This window comes from Giraffa tippelskirchi, chromosome 13 (assembly GCF_054371585.1).
Source record: "Giraffa tippelskirchi isolate mGirTip1 chromosome 13, T2T-mGirTip1v1.2.pri, whole genome shotgun sequence".
NCBI classification, from domain to species: Eukaryota; Metazoa; Chordata; class Mammalia; order Artiodactyla; family Giraffidae; genus Giraffa; species Giraffa tippelskirchi.
Window position 1 is genome coordinate 15142753 of NC_137287.1, and position 25373 is coordinate 15168125.

The 25373-nt window shown below is 48.2% G+C and overlaps 1 protein-coding gene across 2 annotated transcripts in view; it reads left to right on the forward strand.

The window, feature by feature from the left end:
• The window catches only part of LOC145532704 (cardiotrophin-2-like), a 33781-nt gene extending 8408 nt beyond the window's left edge, over positions 1 to 25373 (forward strand). Inside the window, exons 1-3 of one of the 2 annotated variants that reach the window (XM_081558266.1) lie at positions 17822 to 18463; positions 21287 to 21423; positions 24059 to 25373. In XM_081558266.1, the coding sequence (XP_081414392.1) occupies positions 18445 to 18463; positions 21287 to 21423; positions 24059 to 24526 (624 nt within the window). In that variant the 5' untranslated portion in view covers positions 17822 to 18444 and the 3' untranslated portion in view covers positions 24527 to 25373. Of the gene's footprint in view, positions 1 to 17821; positions 18464 to 21286; positions 21424 to 24058 lie in introns of those variants that run through there. The other variant, XM_081558267.1, reaches the window with a different exon arrangement.

Consider the following 25373-nt stretch of genomic DNA (forward strand, 5'->3'; position numbering starts at 1 on the left):
AAGAGGCGCACTCAACTGAAGCACCTTAGCGGGGACTGAGGCAACCTAGCCCACATGCAGGCACCCTTCTCACTGAGAGCTGGGATGGAAGCTCTAAGTCGCTTCCTGCAGCAGGGGCTTTCAACATTGGAAAAGTTTGTTTCTTTTTTAAAGGCGTTTGAAATCATCAACATGCTGATATTCTTTCTGACCATGCTGGGTCTTTGTTGCTGCATGTGGGTTTTCCCGAATTGGACCACTCTTCCTTGTGCTGCCCTATTTCTCACTGCAGTGGCTTCTCTTGTCGTGGAGCACAGGCTCGAGGGCTCATGGGCTTCAGCAGTTGTGGCACACAGGCTCAGCTGCATGTGGGTCTTCCCGGGGCAGGGATTGAACCCATGTCCCCTGCATCGGCAGACAGGTTCTTAACCACTTGACCACCAAGGAAGTTCCCTTTTTGACCCTTTTGAATATTGAAGCAGACAAATCACTGGACTACGCTTGCAAAGAAACCCCACACAGTTGGAAATAAATGATGTTAAAAATCTTCTGGAAAATGTGGTTGAGGACCACCGCTGCTAGATCAGATAAATGGATATTAAGCTCCTCTTGTGGGTCAGACCCTATGCTAGGCAGCTGTGCTGTGCTGTGCTTAGTTGCTCAGTCGTTTCCAACTCTTGCCAGGCTCCTCTGCTGGTGGGGATTCTCCAGTCAAGAATACTGGAGTGGGTTGCAGTTTCCTCCTCTAGGGGATCTTCCCAACCCAGGGATCAAACCCAGGTCTCCCCAATCACAGGCCGATTCTTTCCTGTCTGAACCACCAGGGAAGCCCCATGCTAGGCAGCTAGGATGCAAAATTCCTGACCTAATCCAGAGTGAGCTGGGAGCCTCAGGCCTTTGTCCATTTAGAGATGAGCATTTGAGATTTAGTCTTCCAGAAATCTAGGATCTGTAAGACCGTGGCCTCCTGCACAATACTGTATTCTTCCATTTACCTGTATTCTTCCAAATTCTTCCAAATATTCTTCTTCCAGAGCTCCATGGAAAACTCTGAATTCTCATGTAATTCTTCCATTAGCTGCTGCTAGGCCTCCTGCCTTCATTCCCTTCCTGGAATGTGCTTAACTTCACCCCCCTCTCTAGGCCCAGAGTGTGTGGGTGCTAAGTCACTTCAGTCGGGTCAGATTCGTTGCGACCCTATGGACTGTATCCCACCAGCCCTCCTCGGTCTATAGGATTTTCCAGGAAAGAATACTGGAGTGGGTTGCCATGCCCTCTTCCATCGGATCTTCCCCACCCAAGGATGGAATCCACATCTCTTATATCTCCTGCATTGGCAGGCGGAGGTTCTTTACCACTAGTGCCATCTGGGAAGCCCAGGGCAGCCGCCTAAACTCTTAACTGGTCATCCACAGATATTAGGAAGCCCTGAGGGCTTAGATCTCAGCTGCCTAAAGCTCTCTCTTCCATTAGAATGATCTGAATTCCACTAGATTTGCTTAAGCAAGGGTCAATCCAACTCTTACATCTATACACGACCACTGGAAAAACCATAGCTTTGACTATAGGGACTTTAGTCAGCAAAGCGATGTCTTTGCTTTTTATTATGCTGTCTAGGCTGGTCATAGTTTTCCTTCCAAGGAACAAGCATCTTGTGATTTCATGGCTGCAGTCACCATCTGCAGTGACTTTGGAGCCCAAGAAGATAAAATCTGTCACTGCTCCCACTTTTCCCCTTTCTACTTGCCATGAAGTGATGGGACCGGATGCCGTGATCTTAGTATTTTGAATGTGAGGTTTTAAGCAAGCTTTTTCGCTCTCCGCTTTCATCCTCATCAAGAGGTCTTTAGTTCCTCTTCATTTTCTGCCAATAGGGTGGTATTACCTGCTTCTCTGAGGTTTTTGATATTTCTCCTGGCAATATTGATTCCAGCTTGTGAGTCATCCAGCCTGCATTTTGCATGATGTACTCTGCATAAAGTTAAATAAACAGAGTAACAATATATAGCCTTGTTGTACTCCTTTCCCAATTTTGACCCGGTTGGTTGTCCTTTATTGAGCCTCATAACGGTTTCTCAGGAAATAGCTAAGTTGGTCTGGTAGTTCCATCTCTAAGAATTTTCCATGGTTTGCTGAGATCCACACTGTCAAAGGCTTTCCAGTAGTCAATGAAGCCGAAATAGATGTTTCTTCTGTAATTCCCTTGCTTTCTCTATGATCCAGCTAATGTTGGCAATTTGATCTCTGGTTCCTCTGCCTTTTCTAAACCCAGCTTATCCATCTGGAAGTTCTCAGTTCATATACCGCTGAAGCCTAGCTTGAAGGATTTTGAGCATGACTGTACTAGCACATGAAATGAGTGCAGATGTGCTGTGATCTGAGAATTCTTTGGCACGGCCCTTCTTCGGGATGGGAAGGAAAACTGACCCTTTCCAGTCCTGGAGCCACTGCTGAGTTTTCCAAATTTGCTGACATATTGAGTGCAGCACTTTAACAGTATCATCTTTTAGGATTTGAAATAGCTCCAACTAGAATTCGGTCGCCTCCGATAGCTCTGTTCATAGTAATGCTTCCTAAGGCCCACTTGACCTCACGCTCCAGGATGTCTGGCTCTAGGTTAGTGACCACACCATCGTGGATACCCGGGACATTAAGACCTTTTTGTAGTTCGTCTGTGTATTCTTGCCACCTCTTCTTAATCTCTTCTGCTTCTGTTAGGTCCTTACTGTTTCTGTCCTTTTTCATGCCCATCTTTGCATGAAATGTTCCCCTGATCTCTCCAGTTTTCTTGAAGAGATCTCTATAGTCTTTCCCATTCTATTGTTTTCTGATTTCTTTGCATTGTTCATTTGAGAAGGCCTTCTTATCTCTCCTTACTATTCTCTGGAACTCTGCAATCATTTGGGTATATCTTTCCTTCTCTTTTCTCTTCTTTTTACTTCTCTTCTTTCCTCAGCTATTTTTAAAGCCTCCTCAGACAATCACTTTGCCTTCTTGCATTTCTTTGGGATGATTTTAGTCAGTGCGTCTTGTACAATGTCACAAACCTCTGTCCGTAGTTCTTCAGGCAGGCTGTCTACCTGATCTAATTCCTTCAATCTGTTAGTCACCTCCACTGTATAATCACTGATAGCTCAGATGGTAAAGACTCCGCACTGCAGGAGACCCCGGCTCGATTCCTGGGTCGGGAAGATCCACTGGACCAGGGATAGGATAACCACTCCAGTATTCTTGGGCTTCCCTTGTGGCTCAGCTCGTAAAGAATAAGCCTGCAATGCAGGAGACCTGAGTTCAATCCCTGGGTTGAGAAGATACCCTGGAGAAGGGAAAGGCTACCCATTCCAGTATTGTTCTATGGACTGTATACTCTATGGGGTTACAAAGATTCGAACACAACTGAGCGACTTACACTTTCACTGTATAATTATAAGGGATTTGATTTAGGTCACAGCTGAATGGCCTCGTGGTTTCCCTTACTTTCTTTAATTTAAGGCTGAATTTTGCATTAAGGAGCCAATGATCTGAGCCACAGTCAGCTCTAGGACTTGTTTTTACTGACTGTATAGAGCTTCTCCATTTTTGGCTGAGAAGAATACAATCGATCTGATTTCAGTATTGACCATCTGGTGATGTCCATGTGTAGAGTTGTCTCGTGTGTTGTTGGAAGAGAGTGTTTACTATGACCAGTGTGTTCTCTTGACAAAACTCTGTTAGCTTTTGCCCCGCTTCATTTTATACTTCAAGGCCAAACTTGCCTGTTACTCCAGATATCTTTTGACTTCCTATTTTGCCTTCCAATTCCCCATGATGAAAAGGACATCTTTACATCTGTTTTTTTTTCTTTTGGTGTTAGTCCCAGAAAGTCTTGTGGATCTTTATACAACAGTCAACTTCAGCTTCTTCGGCATTAGTGGTTGGTGCATGTTTGCTAAGTCGCTTCAATCGTGTCCAGCTCTTCTTGACCCTATGGAATGCAACCTACTGGACTCCTCTGTCCATGGGATTCTCTAGGCAAGAATACTGGAGTGGGTGGCTGTGCCTTCCTCCAGGGGATCTTCCCGACCCAGGGATCAAATCCACATCTTTTAAGTCTCCTGCCTTGGCAGGCGGGTTCATTACCACGAGAGGCTCCTTAGGACCTATGCAATGTCTGAGTGGGAATCAGCAATCTATATTTGTAAGACTAACCCAGGGGATTCTTTTTTCCACTGAAATCTAGAATGAGACTCAGTGTGGAGATCTGGCCTTACCTCGGTGCAGGGCCCTGTGGGGCTCCTGGACACAAGGTCTTTGTGTCCTCCCTTTTTTTATTTTTATATATTTGTTTACTAGGCTGCACTGGGTTGAAACATGTGGGATCTAGTTCCCTGACCAGGTATCAAACCCGGGCCCCCAGCACTGGGACCATGGGGTCCCAGCCACTGGCCACGAGGGAAGTCCCCTCCTCCATTTCTTTGATTATGCCAAACAGCCTTCTTTCAGGCTCCATGGCCTTCCCTGAGTTCTAATGGGGAGATTCAAGCAGTTGTTCATTAGGGAAGGGCAGGGATGTAAAACCTGGGAGAAGCCAAGAAAATGAAAGTAGCCTTGGGGCCAGAGCCTGATTCCCCATCAAGGGATGCACACAATATCTTTGAGCTATTTTGCAGATCCTGAAATCCCCGCTAGGTGGGAGAATTTGATGGTTAACAATGGTATCCTGCCCACAAGCATGTAGACAGCTGACCCATTGGACCTGAAGTTTGAGACCATGGACCCCTACTTACCTCACCACCAACCCATCAGAAGAATGTTCACGCTGTTGATGTATGGCTAAGATAATATCATAAAGCAATAAAAGAAAAAAAGAAGCATGTCACGAATTGATCATGCCCTCTCTGAACAATTGCTATAAAACTTTTCACTCTCTTCCCCAGATGGGGGACAGATGGTTTTGAGGGCATGAACCCACTGTATCCCCCTTTGCCTTGCAAAGCAATAAAGTACTGCTTTTCTACTTTACCCAAAATTCTGTCTCTGAGATTTTTTTCGGCACTGGTGTACAAAGAAGCTGAGCTTTCAGCATCATCTCTAGCTTTGGGGCATTGTGTAACATCACCTCTTAGAAACTCAATTTTCTTACCTTTATGAGATGATTATTATTTTATTTTTCAAATGGTGAATGTTTATTTATTTATGGCGGAGAGAGCGTAGCTGCTCCTCAGCATGTGGAATCTTCCTGGCCTAGGGATTGAACCCAAGTCCCCTGCACTGGCAGGGGGATTCTTTTCCACTACACCACCAGGGAAATCCCCTCCTTTTCATTTTATTTTTTCTTGTCTTTTTGTTGTTGCTGTTGCTATTAGGCTGACTAAGTTCTTTACATTTTTAGATATTAGTTCCCTTTAATATATGATTTTCAAACTTTTTCCTTCCTTTCCATAGGCTGTCTTTTCACTTTGTTAATTGCTTCTTCTGGTGTGCAGAAGCTTTTTAGTTTGATGTAGTCCAAGATGGAAATTCTGGATCAAGTGACTGGGGAAATATTCTCAGAAGGAGAATAGGATTATCAAGATATTTCAGTGATAAAATGCTGAGCAAGAATGTGGTCTCAACTGACCACATTTGATCTAGAGAAATTCTGGAGCCAAAATTGTATCACCAAGTTAATTTGACCACTGGCCAAATTCTTCCAGGAGGAGAGGTGCTGGGCAGTTCTCCAAAGGTGGGGGACTTGGGGGATGGGTGTACTGTTGGCAAAAGAATCTGGTGGGGGCACCAACAAGCTTCTCCTATTAAGTTCTCTTCATGCCAGTACAAATTCCCCAGGATTCTGCTTGATCATAGTTTCTTAATTATTATCCCTCTTCTTAATCTCTTCTGCGTCTGTCTTTGCTTTTTAATATGCTGTCTAGGTTTGTCATAGTTTTCCTTCCAAGGAAGAAGCATCTTTGAATATCATGGCTGCAGTCACCATCTGCAGTGACTTTGGAGCCCAAGAAGATAAAGTCTGTCACTGCTCCCATTTTTTCCCGTTCTACTTGCCATGAAGTGATGGGACCAGATGCCGTGATCTTAGTATTTTGAATGTGAGGTTTTAAGCAAGCTTTTTCGCTCTCCGCTTTCACCCTCATCAAGAGGTCTTTAGTTCCTCTTCATTTTCTGCCAATAGGGTGGTATTACCTGCTTCTCTGAGGTTTTTGATATTTCTCCTGGCAATATTGATTCCAGCTTGTGAGTCATCCAGCCTGCATTTTGCATGATGTACTCTGCATAAAGTTAAATAAACAGAGTAACAATATATAGCCTTGTTGTACTCCTTTCCCAATTTTGACCTGGTTGGTTGTCCTTTATTGAGCCTCATAAAGGTTTCTCAGGAAATAGCTAAGTTGGTCTGGTAGTTCCATCTCTAAGAATTTTCCATGGTTTGCTGAGATCCACACTGTCAAAGGCTTTCCAGTAGTCAATGAAGCCGAAATAGATGTTTCTTCTGTAATTCCCTTGCTTTCTCTATGATCCAGCCAATGTTGGCAATTTGATCTCTGGTTCCTCTGCCTTTTCTAAACCCAGCTTATGCATCTGGAAGTTCTCAGTTCATATACCGCTGAAGCCTAGCTTGAAGGATTTTGAGCATGACTTTGCTAGCACATGAAATGAGTGCAGATGTGCTGTGATCTGAGAATTCTTTGGCACGGCCCTTCTTCGGGATGGGAAGGAAAACTGACCCTTTCCAGTCCTGGAGCCACTGCTGAGTTTTCCAAATTTGCTGACATATTGAGTGCAGCACTTTAACAGTATCATCTTTTAGGATTTGAAATAGCTCCAACTAGAATTCGGTCGCCTCCGATAGCTCTGTTCATAGTAATGCTTCCTAAGGCCCACTTGACCTCACGCTCCAGGATGTCTGGCTCAAGGTTAGTGACCACACCATCGTGGATACCCGGGTCATTAAGGCCTTTTTTGTAGTTCATCTGTGTATTCTTGCCACCTCTTCTTAATCTCTTCTGCTTCTGTTAGGTCCTTACTGTTTCTGTCCTTTTTCGTGCCCATCTTTGCATGAAATGTTCCCCTGATCTCTCCAGTTTTCTTGAAGAGATCTCTATAGTCTTTCCCATTCTATTGTTTTCTGATTTCTTTGCATTGTTCATTTGAGAAGGCCTTGTTATCTCTCCTTACTATTCTCTGGAACTCTGCAAGCAGTTGGATATATCTTTCCTTCTCTTCTCCCTTGCTTTTCACTTCTCTTCTTTCCTCAGCTATTTTTAAAGCCTCCTCAGACAACCACTTTGCCTTCTTGCATTTCTTTTTCTTTGGGATGATTTTGGTCAGTGCCACTTGTACAATGTTACAAACCTCTGTCCATAGTTCTTCAGGCAGTCTGTCTACCTGATCTAATTCCTTGAATGTATTCGTCACCTCTACTGCATAATCACTGATAGCTCAGTTGGTAAAGACTCCGCACTGCAGGAGACCCCGGCTCGATTCCTGGGTCGGGAAGATCCACTGGACCAGGGATAGGATAACCACTCCAGTATTCTTGGGCTTCGTCTGTGGCTCATCTGGTAAAGAAGCTGCCTGCAATGTGGGAGACCAGAGTCCAATCCCTCGGTTGAGAAGATACTCTGGAGAAGGGAAAGGCTACCCATTCCAGTATTATTCCATGGACTGTATGGTCTATGGGGTCACAAAGAGTCGAACACAACTGAGCGACTTTCACTCTCACTGTATAATCATAAGGGATTTGGTTTAGGTCACAGCTGAATGGCCTCGTGGTTTCCCCTACTTTCTTTAATTTAAGGCTGAATTTTGCATTAAGGAGCCAATGATCTGAGCCACAGTCAGCTCCAAGACTTTTTTTACTGACTGTATAGAACTTCTGCATTTTTGGCTGAGAAGAATACAATCGATCTGATTTCAGTATTGACCATCTGGTGATGTCCATGTGTAGAGTTGTCTCGCGTGTTGTTGGAAGAGAATGTGTGCTGTGACCAGTGTGTTCTCTTGACAAAACTCTGTTAGCTTTTGCCCTACTTCGTTTTGTTCTCCAAGGCAAAACTTGCCTGTTACTCCAGATATCTTTTGACTTCTGCTTTTGCATTCCAGTTTCCCATGTTGAAAAGGACATCTTTACACCTGTTTTTCTTTTTTCTTCTTTCGGTGTTAGTCCTAGAAATTCTTGTGGATCTTTATACAACAGTCAACTTCATCTTCTTCGGCTTTAGTGGTTGGTGCATGTTTGCTAAGTCGCTTCAACTGTGTCCAGCTCTTTCCGACCATATGAAGTGAAACCTACTAGACTCCTCTGTCCATGGGATTCTCCAGGGAAGAATACTGGAGTGGGTTGCTGTCCCTTCCTCCAGGGGATCTTCCCGACACAGGGATCAAATCCACATCTCTTAAGTCTCCTGCATTGGCAGGAGGGTTCATTACCAAGAGTGGCTCCTTAAGACCAATGGAATGTCTGAGTGGGAATCAGGAATCTATCTTGGTAACAGTAACCCAGGGAATTTTTCTCCACTGAATCTAGGATAAGACTCAGGGTGGAGATCTGGCCTTACCTCAGTACAGGGCCCTGTAGGGCTCCTGGACACAAGGTCTTTGTTTCCTCCCTTTTGTGTATATATATGTATATATATATTTGTTTACGAGGCTGCACTGGGTTAAAGCTTGTGGGATCTAGTTCCCGTACCAGGGCTCAAACTCGGGCCCCCTGCACTGGGACCATGGGGTCCCAGCCACTGGACCACGAGGGAAGTCCCCTCCTCCATTTCTTTGATTATGCCAAACAGCCTTCTTTCAGGCTCCATGGCCTTCCCTGAGTTCTAATGGGCAGATTCAAAGAGTTGTTCATTAGGGAAAGGCAGGGATGCAAAACCTGGGAGAAGCCAAGAAAATGAAGAGTAGGCTTGGAGCCAGAGCCTGATTCCCCATCAAGGGATGCACACAGTATCTTTGAGCTATTTTGCAGATCCCGAAACCCCCTCTAGGTGGGAGAATTTGATGGTTAACAATGGTATCCTGCCCACAAGTATGTAGACACCTGACCAGTTGGACCTGAAGTTTGAGACCATGGACTCCTACTTACCTCACCACCAACCCATCAGAAGAATGTTCACGCTGTTGATGTGTGGCTAATACAATATCATAAAGCAATAAAAGAAGAAAAGAAGAAGCATGTCACGTGTTGATCATGCCCTCTCTGAACAATTGCTATAAAACTTTTCACTATCTTCCCCAAATGGGGGACAGATGGTTTTGAGGGCATGAACCCACTGTGTCCCTGTTTGCCTGGCAAAGCAATAAAGCGCTCCTTTCCTACTTTACCCAAAACTCTGTCTCTGAGAATTTATTCAGCACTGGTGTACAAAGAAGCTGAGCTTTCAGCATCATCTCTAGCTTTGGGGCATTGTGTAACATCAGCTCTTAGAAACTCAATTTTCTGATCTGTATAAGATGATTCTTATTGTCTTTTTTACATGGTGAATGTTTATTCATTTATGGCGGTGAGAGCATAGTTGCTCCTCAGCACGTGGAAGCTTCCTGGCCTAGGGTTTGAACCCAAGTCCCTTGCACTGGCAGGCGGGTTCTTATCCACTGCACCACCAGGGAAGTCCCCTCCTTTTCATTTTATTTTTCTTGTCTTTTTGTTGTTGCTGTTCCTATTAGGCTGACTAAATTCTTTACATTTTTATATATTAATCCCCGTTAATGTATGATTTTCAAACTTTTTCCTTCCTTTCCATAGGCTGTCTTTTCACTTTGTTAGTTGCTTCTGCTGGTATGCAGAAGCTTTTGAGCTTGATGTAGTCCAAGACGGAAATTCTGGATCAAGTGACTGGGGAAGTGTTCTCAGAAGGAGAATAGGGTTATCAAGGTACTTCAGTGACAAAATGCTGAGCAACAATGTGGTCTCAGCTGACCACATTTGATCTAGAGAAATTCTGGAGCCAAAATTGTATCACCAAGTTAATTTCACCGCTGGCCAAATTCTTCCAGGAGGAGAGGTGCTGGGCAGTTCTCCAGAGGTGGGGTAAAAAGGGGATGGGTGTACTGTTGGCAAAAGAATCTAGGTGGGGCACCAACAATGTCCTAAAGTCCACTTTGGCACTGTTCAGATCTACTTGCTTCTCCTAGCAATTTCTCTTCATGGCAGTACAACTTCCCCAGGATTCTGCTTGATCATAATTTCTGGATAAACTTAGGAAAGGAGGATTAGTTCTAGAAACACAACTGCTATCTCTCACCTCTTTCCTCTACATCCACTCATTCTAGCCCACCCCTTGCCTTCTGCTCCTGGCTTCAGCTAGTGTTCTGCTGGTCTCTACCCTTTGTCTGGGGGATTGATCCTGGGCCTCACTCCTCAAGGGTCTGAGTCCCTAGTTAGCATGCTTTATGAGCCCGTGACAATGGTACTTGCTCACTTAAAAATAAAATTTAACATATGGGCTTCCCTGGGGGTCTAGTGGTTAAGAATCTAGCTGGCAATGCAGGGGACAGCAGTTCGATCCCTGGTCCTGGAAGATCTCACATGCCTCGGAGCACCTAAGTCCGAGAGCCACAACTACTGAGTCCATGTGCAGCCACCACTGAACCCTGTACAACTCGAGCCTGTGCTCCGCAACAAAAGAAGCCAGCGCGATTAAAAGCCCACAAACGTCAACAGGAAAATAGCCCTCGCTCTCTGAAACTAGAGAAAGCCGCCACACCACAATGAAGACCTGGTACAGCCAAAAATATAAAATAATAATAAATAAATACAATTGTTAAGAGGAAAAAAAATACCCCTCAGAATGGGTAGCTGGAGATATTCCAATGGATCACCTGAATGCTAAGCATATTCCTGCTGTCCCCCATTACATAGCGGTGGTGCTGTTTCCTCTTCTGACCATAGTCTGTTACCCTCTGCACATCCATATTGTTAGGGGAAGCACACTGACCGAAAGCGCCTACCCTAGCCAGATACCATAGTAACCATCTGTGTGAGTTATTTCACAGTAGGAAGTCCTAGAAAGGAAGATGGAACTAACAAGCCACCACCAACCGGAAGAGTTCAGGGAAGGTCAGAAGGAGATGCCATGCGCTCTACCACCTCCCAGAATCCTTCTTACTGGCATCCATCTTGGCTGAGCAATGTGTGCACCACCAGGAAGGATGCTGAATCACAGTGAATGGCCAAAGAAAATCTGGAAACGAATTCCATCACCATACAACCTGAGACTGGAAGCCACGTGGCAAATCAGTTCTCCTGGGTTCTCTTTCACTTCTGGTCTCTACCTGGGTGCCCCTTCTCAATACAGTCTATTGCTTTGTCAGCTCGTGTGTCTCCTTGGACAACTCATTCCAGAATGTTAGACAAGAGCCCCCTCTTGGGTCCTGGAAGGAGTCCCCCTCCTGCAACAGTGTGGCATGTCCTTTTGTTGCCTGCTGGTCTATTGGCAGGAGGAGACCCAAGTGACCAGGTGGCAGATGTACCTCAAAATTTAATGGGATTCTGGCTGCGTCGCCCGGTAGAAAGGTCCCTCTCCAAGCTAGGAATTAGACTCTGTAGACTCACAGGACCTAAAGTTGGGCGACTGTGAGCACAAATTCCACAAGGAGGTCACTGGGGATAATGCAAAGTGGGGGGATTTTTTTTTCTTGGTCTGAGCCTCGTGACTTATGGGATCTCAGTTCCCTGACCAGGGACTGAACCTGGGCCACAGTAACGAAAGCCCAGAACGCCAACCACTAGACCACCAGGAAACTTCAACTTTCTTCTCATTTTGAAGTCGACACCCTAGTTTCCCATCTATGTTCTTCCACTTCCTCTGGCCCTTCTCATCAAGCCCAGAGCTGCTCTGGAAGTAGAGGTTAAACTTAGCTGGATTCCAGGGAGTGCCAAGCACCAGGTTGGGACTGGGTTGGAACCTAGACACAGAGCAGTGCTGACTCTGTGCCTCCCATTCTCACTGTGGTGTCCAACCCTGTGTCCTCTGAATGGGACACCAAAGCAACTATGGGATGACAGGGACCAGGCCAGAGATCGGAGCCTGTTCTGAGTCCAAGGCCTCTACAATTTATTCTGTGTGATCTTGACAAGTCACTGAACCTCATCTGTAAAAGTGGCAACAATACCCATAAGACCTATTCCCAAGGTCATTACAAGGATTAAATGAGGTAATATATATGTATCAAGTGACCAGTGACATAATAGAGGCTAAAAAATGGGATTCATTTCCTTCCTCTGCACCTCATTTGTGAAATGTAGTCCCCTGTCAGTTTCCTGAGGAGAACCCAGGGGGCAAGGACTGTGGAAAGTCTCACAGATTGGAAAGTTTCAGGCTGGAGGCTGGAGACGGTGATAAAGGTAAAGAGCTCTGACTTTGGAGCCCAATTCAACTTCTAGCTGTGTGACCCAGAACTAATCACATAACCTTGCTGTGCCTCAGTTTTCCTCATCTGTGAAATGGGGAAACAGTGCTATCCACTCCATGGGGTTTTGTAAAGGACACGTTATCGTTTGGAAACAGCATAGAACAGGCCATTAGTCAGTGCCTAATGTTAGTGATGGGACTTCCCTGGCAGTCCAGTAATGAGGACTCTGCTTTCACTGCCAAGGACCTAGGTTCAATCCCTGGTCAGAGAACTAAAATTCCATAAGCCATGTGGCACAGCTGGAAGGAAAAAAAGTATTAGAGATGACGATGATGAAGACAGTTGAGCCACAAGACATGCCTTCCTGCAAGGCAGGATGCTACTGGGACTTGTTCCTCCCCATCCAGTCTCTGTAACAGTGCTCCAAAGGCTCACAGATTCAATGAATGGAGTAGACTCTGCTGCTCCTTCTGATGGTCCCTGCCTTGGGCCCCCATGCCCTCTCTGCTCGGTTGGCCCATCACTCTATCAAGACACGGCACTGACATAGGCATTCCCGGAGATCAGGTGCAGACCAGACTCCTTGGCCTGCTTTTGCAGAGCCCCCCAGTTGGAACCAGTATGTTCCTGCCTTCCTTCTCCCATTACTCATGGAGGTGTCTCCTTTTCGGGTGGCCTGCTGCTGGGGCCATGGAGAACACCCTGCCTCCTGTCACGGGGAGAGAGAGACCAAGAGATGGAGAACGACAGTGCGTGGTGATCAGTGAGTGGACGAGGGGAGCTTGGGGGCTCTGGGAGCGCTGAAGGGGCAGAGGAGAGGGAGAAAGCTTCCCTGAGAGCTGAAACTCAAGCTGAAGGTGAAAATATGAGAAGGATTGTCAAGTGAAGGAGGAGCAGGCTCACTCTCTATGCAGGGAGAGTCACAAGAGAGGGTAGTGCTGAGCAGGCATGCAAAGTAGGACACATGGGTGATGCAGAAGGTAGGGAAAAGCAAGAAGTAAGGTTCAAGGCTGCACAGGGACTTGGGACTGAAGGCCTTAAAAGCCAGACTACAGACTTGGGGTTTTGTCCTGAGGGCTCTGAGGAGTCAGGGAACGGTAAGGAGGTGGTGGGAGGGGGTAAGGTGACCCATGCTCTTTCGGTCCTGTCATATGTCACCAACAACCCATCTCTTTGCTCTGTCTAGCAGCTTTGTTTGTCCCTGAAACCTGCCAAGGATACTCCCAAACTCAGGGCCTTTGCACTGGTTTTTCTCTTTGCTTGGAGAGGTAGGAGTGAAGATTCACACGAGATTGGGCTTAATATTGGAGTCAGAGGCTCTGGCTTGAATTCCTGTTTATTTGTTCTGAATGGGCCTCGTGATGGATCCTGCTGGATGACATAGGGTCATGATTGAGCATCCTGAAGGACAGACAGAACAGATCTCTCAGGAACATTGTTGCCAAAATCTCGGCTCTCGGTGCACCAATGCCAAACAGAAATATGGAGACAGAGTTATGGAGGAGAAAACAGAACGGCTTTATAACTATGCCAGGCACAGTAGGCTAGTGCCTCAAGAACTGCGCCCCACGCCCTCCCTGGTGAATAGGGAAAGGGTATATAGTCAGGCAGGAGTATGTGATAAGGATCAAGGCAATAACAGTCTTGTATTTTTTCTCCTGCAGTTTCAGTAGGATGGGGACAAGATTAGGGTGTGTGCAGGGTCCTAGAAGGTCTATCTCTCATCTTAATAAGCCTCTGCCTCACGTGCTGCTTCTCCTTTGATTAACAACTGTTCTGCCCTTTGGGCTTCCCTCCTAGCTCAGTTGGGAAAGAATCCGCCTGCAATGCAGGAGACCCTGTTTCAATTCCCAGGTCGGGAAGATCCCCTGGACAAAGGATAGGATACCCACTCCAGGATTCTTGGGCTTTCCTGGTGGCTCAGCTGGTAAAGAATCCTCCTACAATGTGGGAGGCCTTGTTTCAATCCCTGGGTTGTGAAGATTCCCTAGAGAAGGGAAAGGCTACCCACTCCACTATTCTGGCCTGGAGAATTCCATGGACTGTATAGTCCACGGCGTGGAAAAGAGTCGGACACGACTGAGTGATTTTCGCTTACTTACTTACTCTGTCCTTTTGAACTCAAAGAAGGTCATGGAGGCCAGAGGCCTGCCTACAAGGAATGGTGGACAAAAAGGCCTCTGGGCCCTGCAGTCCCACAGGGCCCTGCTTGGCATTAGCATTAGTGTGGCTGGTGGGAATTGGGCTCCAAGCCTGAGAATGGTGGGACACTGAGGCTTTTGCCATTGGTTGGAGGCATTACTTTGGAGGCAAGGAGCTCGAACCAGTCAAACCTAAAGCAAATCAGTCCTGAATATTCATTGGAAGGACTGATGCTAAAGCTGAAACTCCAAAACTTTGGCCACCTGATGGGAAGAACTGACTCACTGGAAAAGATCCTGATGCAGGCCAAGATTGAGGGCAGGAGGAGAAGGGGATGACAGAGGATGAGATGGTTGGATGGCATCACCAACTCAATGGGCATGAATTTGAGCAAGCTTTGGGAGCTGGTGATGGACAGGGAAGTCAGGTGTGCTACAGTCCATGGCGTCGCAAAGAGTCGGACACGACTGAGTGACTGAACTGAACTGGAGGCATTATGTACCATTGCAGCAACTCTTGAGGTGCTCGGGGGTGGGGGGTGTCTCATAGCAGAGATCGAGGCTCTTGGTGGGTGAAGTCAGTGAGACCCTAAGACGCCAAGATAATTTGTCTGGTCTTCAGATGAGGAAACAAACCGAGGCTTGAAGAGGTTTAAGTAACTTGCCTAAGCTAGTGATGGACAAAGGTAGGATTTTGACCCAAGTCTGAAAGAAAAGTGAAAGTGTAAGTGGCGCAGTCGTGTCTGACTCTTTGTGTACCCGTGGACTGTAGCCCCCAGGCTCCACTGTCCACGGAGTTCTCCAGGCAAGAATACTGGAATGCGTTGCCATGCACCCCTCCAGGGGATCTTCCTACCCAGGGACTGCTGACTCTTACATTGCTAGGATTTCCCAGGCATCAGCTTCCGGTGAGACTGAAACACATGGAGATACGTGGGCCTCGAGGCGGGGCAGGACAAGGCGGCAGAGCTTCTGACATCTGCCAAGACAAATGCCTTGGAAAAATGGAACTAGGCCTGGGATGGGGGTGAATTACTTCAGTGGTGAAGGGCCCCTGAAGGGTCCAGAGAGAAAGTGAAGTCCCCACGAGGAGCAGGAGATGGTGGGGATGGGTCAGGGTGAGGCTGCCCTCTGGGCTGAGGCTCGGCCCCACGTGCGCTGCCCACATGGCAATAGCACGAGGTCGCGTGTCTGGCTCCCTCCTCCCCTCCTGCGCTCCTCTTCTTCCTCCTCCTCCTCCTACACTTCCTGGCCTGGCCCACGCCTCAGCGCACCCACTCACCGGGCCTAGTCTAATCCTCTGACATCACTGCCTGCCCAGCACAGGCCCTCCCTGGCAGCCTTGACAGCCCCCAGGCTCAAAGACCCAATTCAGGATCTCCTACCTCAGAGCACATCTCTTCCCTCAACCTCTTCCCTCCTTCAGCTCACATTTCAGATTGGTGACACCCTAGATTCAGTCCCAACCTTGGGGGGCAGCAGCCTGCGATCTGTCTTGGCCTTGCTGTGTGACTCCAGGTAAGTAGCTGCCCCTCTCTGGGCCTCAGTCTCCTTATCTAAATCTCCTCTACCCTCAGTAAAGCACATCAACCGCTTTGGCTTCCTCTCAGCACCTTGTAGCTTTGGGAAATTATTTTTTTCATGAGCTCACATGTTGGTTGTTGGGGGAACACTGGACTGTTATTCACCCTTATTATTCACCCCAGTGCCAACACGCAAGAGGGGCTCCATCCACAGCTGCTGACTAAAGGTCTGCATGGCTGAGTGAATGAACAGATGCAGCTCCTGCCTTATGGTGGGGGCTCTGGATGTGACTGTGTGTTCATAAGCGCGGATGCATGTGCACTCGTGCGTTTGGCGCTCCCTGGCAGGCTGTGTGGTATAACACAGTTGTGGGCATGTCCTCTACAGTGTCAGCTCCACAAGGGCAGGGATTTGTGTCTGACTTGTTCCCTGCTCTATCCCAGCTCTATCTGGAACAGGGACAAGCACATGGCTAGAGTCAATACATCCTTGACTGTAAAAACGTACGAAAGTGTATACACACATCTGGTGTGGGTCCACGTGCCAACCTGTGCATATAGTACAGTATAGTGTTGTCACACGGTCATGTCTGACTCTGAGACCCCATGGAGTATAACCCATCAGGCTCCTCTGTCCATGGAATTTCCAGGCAAGAATACTGGACTGGGTAGCCTTTCTCTTCTCCAGCGGATCTTCCCCACCCAGGGATCGAACCTGAGTCTGCCACCTTGGAGGCAGATTCTTTACCGTCTGAGCCACCAGGGAAGCCCAAGACATATACATGGTGATGCCCAAAGCTCAGCTTCTCTGTGCACTGGTGCCGATCAAACCTCAGAGACAAAGATCGGGGTGAAAGGGAGAAAAGGAGAGCTTTATTGCTTTGCCAGGCAAAGGAGGATACAGCAGGCTCCTGCTCTCAAAACCATGTCCCCCCTGGGGAAGCTACTGAGAAGTTTTCTAGTAAAAGGGGATGTGACCGGCTCGTGATCATTTTCCTGATGCGTTGGTGGTGTCAGCTAGAAATTAACCTGTGCAACCTTCAGGTCCAACTGGTCTGGGGTCTACATGTTTGAGGGCAGCATACCACAACTTCTCCCACCCGGAGGGGGTTTCAGTACCTGCAAAATCCTTCAAAGATATTGTTGAATGTATCTCATGATCGGGAATCAGCACCTTGCCCCAAGGCTGCTCTTGATTTTATTTCTCCCTGGTTTTACAATCCCTCTCTTCTCTAATGAACAGCTGCCCATTGGAATTCAGGGAACATCACAGAGGTTGAATGAGGCTGCTTCCTGAGGTATGAGTGAAATGGATGGTGGGTGGGTGCGTCCCTGGTGGCTCAGTGGTAAAGAATCCACTTGCCAATGTGGGACACATGGGTTCACTTCTTCATCCGGGAAGATCCCACATGCCTCAGAGTGACTAAGTCTGTGTGCCACAACTACTGAGCCCTGACTGTAGAGCCCGTGCCCTAGAGGAACAAGAGAAGCCACCGCAAGGAGAAGCCTGTGCCCTGCAACGAAGAGAAGTCCCCACTCGCTGCAACAGCAGAAAAAGCGCACGCAGCCACAAGGTCCAGCACAGACAAAAATAAATAAATAAAATTACATTAAAAATCAATTTAAAAAAACTCTTAACAATAAAAAGAAGTGAAGGACACAAAGGCCTTGAGACAAGGAGCCCCACAGGGCCCTGCACGGTATCACATGCTCCCGTGTCTAAGGGTGTGGGTGATGTTGCTTACACACCAACCCCCTGTCCCTTTTCCAAACTCCTCCAGAGCCAGGGCCTGATGCCTGGGTCCTGGTGGGGAGGAGTAGGGGCCGCCTCCTCACGAGAAACTGGATCCCAGGAGGTGCAGAAAGGCAGGGAGCAGGGCGACCCTTTCCTCCCCCGGATAATCCCCTCCCCGCCTGGGTCCCTTTCTCCCAGCACCCAGAGTTTAAGGTCAGATTTGGGGGGCTGTAGCAGACTAGGATTGGAGAAGGCAATGCCAACAGACTCCAGTACTCTTGCCTGGAAAAAACCATGGACAGAGGAGCCTGGTAGGCTGTAGTCCATGGGGTCGCTAAGACTCAGACACGACTGAGCGACTTCACTTTCACTTTTCACTTGGATGTATTGGAGAAGGAAATAGCAACCCACTCCAGTGTTTTTGCCTGGAGAATTCCAGGGCCAGGGAGCCTGGTGGGCTGCCGTCTATGGGGTCGCACAGAGTCAGACATGACTGAAGCACTTAGCAGCAGCAGCAGCAGGGAAATAGGGTGTCCCCTCAATGCCCCCTTCCTCAGCTGTCCCCTGCCTCAGGGCCTTCTGCACCTCCCCCCACATCCTGCAAGGTATGACTTTCCCTCCCACATGGGTGGCCCGAGGGCTCAGACCCAAGTATATAGCCACCTGAGGGGCAGGAGGACAGGTGTCGCAGAACCACCGAGAGACTGCAGAGAGGAAGGATCCAGGAGAGACCATGAGTTATCATCTGTTGGGTGAGTGAGGGAGACAGGGCGCGAGGGTCCTGAGACCAGGAGGGAGGGGGTACCCCCTGGGCCCTCTGGCCCATCTGACTCACGTACCTGGCTGCTCTTGCATCTGCTGGGAACCTCCAAAGCCTTACACCCAGAAGACTTCATTCATCATTCATTCATTCCAGACAGACTTCTGGAGTGCCTATTAGGTGCTAGGTAGTAGTCTAAGTGGGCTTCCCAGGTGGTGCTAGTGGTAAAGAACCTGCCTGCAATGCAGGAAACTTAAGAGACCTGGGTTTGATCTGTGATTTGGAAAGATCCCCTGGAGGAGGGCTTGGCAACCCACTCCAGGAATCCTGCCTGGAGAATCTCATGAACAGAGGCTCCTGGTGGGCTAGAGTCCACGGGGCAGCAAAGAGTTGGACACAACTGACGTGACTAAGCACACACTCACAGTGGTCTAAGTATGGGGGTTATCGTTGCTGTTTAGTTGCTAAGTCGTGTCCAACTCTTTTGTGACCCCATGGATTGTAGACCTCCAGGGCCCTCTGTCCATGGTATTCCCAGACAAGAATAGTGGAGTGGGTTGCCATTTCCTTCTCCAGGTGAACTTTCCCATTCAGGGATCAAACCCACGTTTCCCGCATTGGCAGGGACATTCTTTACCACTGAGCTGTCAGGGAAACCCAAGCACTGGGGACACGGCAGTAAAGAAACGGACAAAAAATGAGATTTCTTTCTGCAGACAGACAGGACATGTGATCATAAGTAAATTATCATGCCAGTGTGACTTCCCAGGGAGCGCTCGTGGGAAAGAATCTGCCTGCCAATGTAGAATGAGACATGGGTTCGCTCCCTGGGTCGGGAAGAACCCCTGGAGAAGGAATGGCAACCCACTCCAATATTCTTGCCTGGAGAATTCCATGGACAGAGGAGCCTGGTGGGATACAGTCCATGGGGTCGCACAGAGTCGGACACGACTGGGCACCCACACAGATGTGATAGAATTTGAATACAGTGATCCAAGTTTGTTGAATGAATGAATGGACAGGGCTTCACCTCAGGCCTTCCCTTAAATTCTGAACTTCTGGGAGATCAGGAATGGAGGCAGGGAATCTAAGGACGCCATCCTGGTCTGCCTCTCATCTCCGTCACTGCTGGTGACCTTAAGTTGTCTTTTTTTGAATTTGGCTATGCCATGTCTTAGTTGTTGCAGGTGGGATCTAGTTCCCTGACCAGGGATAGAACCTGAGCGCCGTGCATTTGCAGTGCAGATTCTTGGGCCTTGGACCACCAGGGACGTCCCCAGTGGGGCTTTTGAGTTCAGTCCTGAAGAATCAGCAGGAGAAGCCCTGGGTGGTTTTGGAAGGTGGTCCTGGCAGGGCCCAGCAAGGGCAAAGTCTGAGAAGGGGAGGCTTCAGAAAAGAGGGGCCAGGCCTTGTAGCCTACAGTGAGGACTTTAATAGTCACTGTCTTAGGTGGTAGCCATGGGTAGATTTGGACAAAGAGGGATCTAGCTGGACTTGAAGAGCTTCCAGGTGGCAGAGGGAGAAAAGAGTGGAGGCAGAGACAGCAGCGGGGAGAGAAATAGCTTCTAGATACATCTTTTGTTCATTTATGGCAGTGCCGGGTCTTCGTCGCTGTGCTCCAGCTTTCTCTAGTGGCAGTGAGTGGGGGATACTCTCGAGCTGAGGTACGTGGACTTTTCATTGCAGCGCTTTCACTTGCTGCAGGCTCTCGGCGCACAGGCTTCAATAGTTGTTTCTCCCGGACTCTAGGGCACAGGCTCAGTAGTTGTGCAAGGGGTTAATGGTTGCTCCATGGTGTGTGGGATCTTCCCAGACCAGGGATCAAACATGTGTCTCCTGCATTGGCAGTTGGAATGTTACCACTGACCCGTCAGGAAAATCCACATGTTCTAAAACTTTTCCTTGAAAATAGCAAATAGGTACAGGGAAATGTGCACAAGTCCCAAGTATATAGCTCAATAAGCTTTCACAGATTCTAGGTATACTTGTCATAAGTGCTCGGATGCAGAAACACAGACCTAGGGAGTTCCCTGGTGGTTTGGTGGTTAGGATTCTGGGGCTTTCACTGCCCAGGTTCAATCCCTGCTCAGAGAGCTGAGATCCTGCAAGCGTCACAGTGTGACCAAAAACAAACACAAAAACCCACAGACCTCGTGGCCACCTTTTAAGGACACAGCCAACAGGATTTAGTGTGGGTTGAACATAGGGAGAAGGAGAAAAGGAAGCGTCCAAGAGGACGCCATGATTTTGACGTGAGCACCCGGAAGAGTGGACATGCACTTTTCTGAGATGGGGAAGACCAGGGAAGGAGGGGAACAGGGCAGCTAGAGCTGAGCAGTGGATATTTTGACTTGAGATGCTTATTAACATCCAAGGGAAAACGTCACGTGGGAAGTTGAATACATGGGTCTGGAGGTCAGGGGAATTTTTTCTTTTTAACATTTATTTATATAAAATTGCATCTAAAAGTAAAACAATCCAAAATTATCTTATTTGGCTGGGCGGGTTCTTAGTCATTGCCACATGGAAATTCTCAGTTGTGGCATGTGGGATTAGTTCCCTGACCAGGGATTGAACCCGGGGCCTCCTGCCTTGGGAGCTCAGAGTCTTTAGCCACTGCACCATCGGAGAAATCCCAGGGGAATATTCTGGGCTAGAAATAAGCTGCTTACAGGGTGACTCTGCCCTGAGTTGCACACACAATATCGCTGTAAGCCACAAGGGTTGGATCCATAGGAGGGGCTCTTATGATGAATGAGTGAATCAGCAGGTGAGGTCAGGGACTTGGTGCTGACCTCTGATTTCTTCCTGCCAGCCCCCTTCTGCCTGCTGGCCCTGCTGCTGCCACCTCTCAGTTTGGGAGCCCCCGTCTCCACAGCTGAGTCCATCAATCAAGCCTTTAACCTGGCGCTCTACATGCAGATCCATACTTCAACCCTGATGCCGACTTACGTGAGTGACAGGGCATGAGCAGGGGGTGAGGGGAGGAGGCTCTCACCCTCCTGGCCCAGCCCTGGGGAAGGGAGGTAGAACAAGGCTGCAAGAAGGTTCCTCCATGGGTCCTGGGGTCCAGGGGCTCTGCCAGCTAGAGACACACCCACAGGAATGATGTCACTGATGCCTGGGTGACCTTGGGCAGGTCATTCCTTCTCTCCCTGTCTTAGCTTCCTCATCTGCCAAATGAGACGGTGACCGTGCCTTGGCTGACCTCTCAAGAGTGTTAGAAGATTCAAAGGAAGCACCTAGAGGGAAGTTTTTTACAGGCTCATGAGTCTTTCCATAATCACCTCCTGCCGTGTGCCTTCTTGAGCCTATGCCATGCTGGGAGATTCAGCCTCGTTATCTTACTGGCTCCTCAGATAGCTCTAAGAGGTAGAATTTTGACCTATTTTTACAGATAAGAAATCTGAGGAGGCTTCTTTAGATTTTAAAAAATTTTTATATTTCTATAGTTTCATTTATTTTTGGCTGTGCTGGATCTTTGTTATTCAGTTTGAGCTCTTCTCTAGTTTTGGAGAAGGAAATGGCAACCTATTCCAGTACTCTTGCCTGGAAAATCCCATGGACGGAGGAGCCTGTTAGGCTACAGTCCACGGGGTCCGAAAGTGTCGGACAAGACTGAGCGACGTCACTTCCCTCACTTCCCTCACTTCATACTTTATCACTGGAGAAGGAAATGGCAACCCACTCCAGTATTCTTGCCTGGAGAATCCCATGGACGGAGAAGCCTGGAGGGCCATGGTCCATGGGGTCGCAGAGAGTCGGACGCGACTGAAGTGACTGAGCACGGGGCCCATCTCTAGTCTGAGTGAGTGGTGGCTATTCTCTAGTTGTGGTGTGCAGGCTTCTCATTGCGGTGGCTTCCCTTGTCGCTGAGCGCAGGCTCTAGGCCTCGCAGGCTTCGGTAGTTGTGCCCTGCGGGCTCAGCAGTTGCGACTCCCTGGCTCTAGAGCAGAGGCTCAGTAGTTGTGGCGCACGGGCTTAGCTGATCTAGGACATGGCGGATCTTCCTGGATCAGGAACCCATGTCTCCTGCATTGGCAGCAGGATTCTCCACAAAGCCACCAGGGAAGCCCTCTTCTTGATTTTGTGACGTGGACCATTTGTAAAAGTCCTTATTGAGTTTGGTACCATACTGCTTCTGTTTTATCCTTTGGGTTTTTGGGCTGCGAGGCAAGTGAGATCTTAGCTCTTCAACCAGGGATTGCACCCACATTGCCTGCATTGGAGGGCAGAGTCTTAACCACTGGACCATGAGGGAAAGCCCAGGAAACTGAGCTTTGGAGGGGGAATCCTTCTCCTGAGGTCACAAAACTGTCTGGAAGTTCAAAGCAGCAGCCTGCTGGCTGGGTCTGACCCACAGATGTTTTGTTTAGGGCAGGCGATGCTTGTTCAAATGCTGAATATGAAAACCCGTCCAAACCAGGCACAGGGGTCCTGTGGCCTCCAGTCACCGTGCCCCACCCCCTCCCCATCTGCTTCTTCTCCAGGTGACCTGATCTACCTGGCCCCTGGAGGCCCTGGACTTTGTGAGTCTTCCACTGCCCTATATTCTAGGTCCATGTGAAGTTACCTAACCTAGTCTCTTTTTTCAAATCTAGTTTCTTTCTCGTTGGCTCTGCTGGGTCCTTGCTGCTGTGCACAGGCTTTCTGTAATTGTAGCGAGCGGGGGCTACTCTTCTTTGCGGTACTTTGGCTTCTCATTGCGGTGGCTTCTATTGTCAGGAAGCATGGGCTCTGGGATTGAGGGCTCAGGAGTTGTGGTCCCCAGGCTTAGTTGCCCCAAGGCATCGGGGATCTTTCTGGAGCATGGATGGAACCCATGTCTCCTGCTTTAGCGGGCAGATTCTTAACCACTGATTCACCAGGGAAGTCCCTTCCTCTAATTTCTAGTCTCATATCTGCCACCACCCTGTGGGTAGCTTTGAGGACCCCGAGTTTCCCCATTGGTAAAATGGGGATGTAGGACTAGGTGATCTGTCAATTACAGAATGTATTGGTGTGCACTGAAATTCTGTGGATCTAGGTTTGTGGAGGTGAGAAATTTAATGGAGAAGGCATTAACTACATAATATTATAGTTCAGTATTAATAATTGGATATTAATGATTATTTACAAATGAACAAATATTAACCACTGAAGAATGTGAATAAAAAGGAAATACGGCTTTAACCACATTGTCCATAATATATTTAGCTTGAAAATACTGTAGTAAGTAACATAATCATAGTGTTCATGATATTAATATAAATATGTCATTAGTGAATGATATTAACGCCCTCATCGTATGCCAAGTGCGAAGTGCTTTATATCTATTACATCTTGTCATCTTCACCATTACAGGGCCATGTGGGAATTACTGAAGCTGCGAATCAATGTTGCAAAACTTGTATGTGGAGAAGGCTGAATTGAAGCCTAACAGAACTGGGGCTCTGGGCTAGAACATTTCATCCAATCTCTGAGAGGCAGGGAATGGAGACTCCCTCTAGGAAGAGGCCAGTCTCCTGGAAGGCAGATGTGAATTCAGGGGCACCCTAGGGCAGCGTTTGGGTCCCCTCACTCTCATCTGTCTCTGTCTCTCATGCAGCTCCAGCACCAAGGCAGCCCCTTTAGTGATCCCGGCTTCTCAGTCCCCGGACTCACGCTCAGAACCCTCCCTCCAACGGAAATGCCCTACGGGATCTGGGAAAAACTGGAAGATCGAGTACGTCTGAGCATCACCAAGGAGGTCTTCTGGTCCTTCAGCCAGCACCTCCAGCTTGTGGAGGATGACCAGCGTGACATGAGCCCTGATAATTCCATCGTGCTCAATCAGCTTGGGGAAGCAAGACTCAAGGCCAAAGGCCTAGCGGGCAACGTGGCTGCCATCATGGCTGCCATCATACCTGGCCTTGGCCCGCTCACCCCCGAAGCAGACCCCCTCGGTTTTGTCCCCTTGGGGGAGTCGGCCTTCCATAAGAAGTTGCGAGGGTATGTGATAATCCGGGACTACGGCTTTTGGATAGACCGAGCTGTGACTTTCTTGGGTGCGCTCAAGGCCAAATACTCTCAATAGAGGAGGTGGGACTTCCTCTTAGAGGCTGCAACCTTTTCCCTTTCACAGATGATCCTTTCCTTTTTTTTTCACAAGGGATTCTTTTCTGCCTTGCTTCTTGGCTAGAAAAGAGACACATGTTGTCTAGCAGGCAGGGCTTGTGTACCACGAATTTGGAACATTTCCTGGGGACCAGGCCTCTAGTCCTTATGCCTCGGCCTTCCTGCCCAGGTCCTGTGGCCTCCCTTCCAGATCTGGGTGGGACTCCATGGATAGCATCTCATGAATTCCCATTCCAGTGGGACTGGTTGCTCACTTCCTGGTTGGAAAGAAATACCTCTTTCAAGAGGCTTCACTTACAGTCCATGGGATCACAGAGTCGGACATGACTGAGTGACACTTTTCACTTTCACCTCCCACTCGACAGGGGGAGTATAGTTGGTCCCCTTCCTGTCATTTAGGGGAGGTCCAGGGACTGCCTTCTTGTCTCTATATACCTCACTTCGTCTATGAAGATATGGATGTCCTGAGCAACGAGGCCTCCCTTTTGCCTGGAGTTCATTTCCTCCACTACACTACCTCTCTGACTGTGGCCACTGCTCCAACTTCCCACCTTAAGGTGCTTCACTTCCTATTCAATCGATGTCTAACTCTTGAAAAGTTAAGGACTCGAGTCACATCTGTTTCTTGCTCAGGACACATCCACTTCGGGATGACAGATGGCATCCCTGGCCCAGGGCTCTCCTGAACCTACTATTTATAGTGTGGCTTTGCCGATGGCGGGGGCAACCAGGCCATACCCCAAGGATCTTATTCTCCTGAAATGTGTCTCCCCATTTTCAACAATTATATATCCTGGTAAATTCAA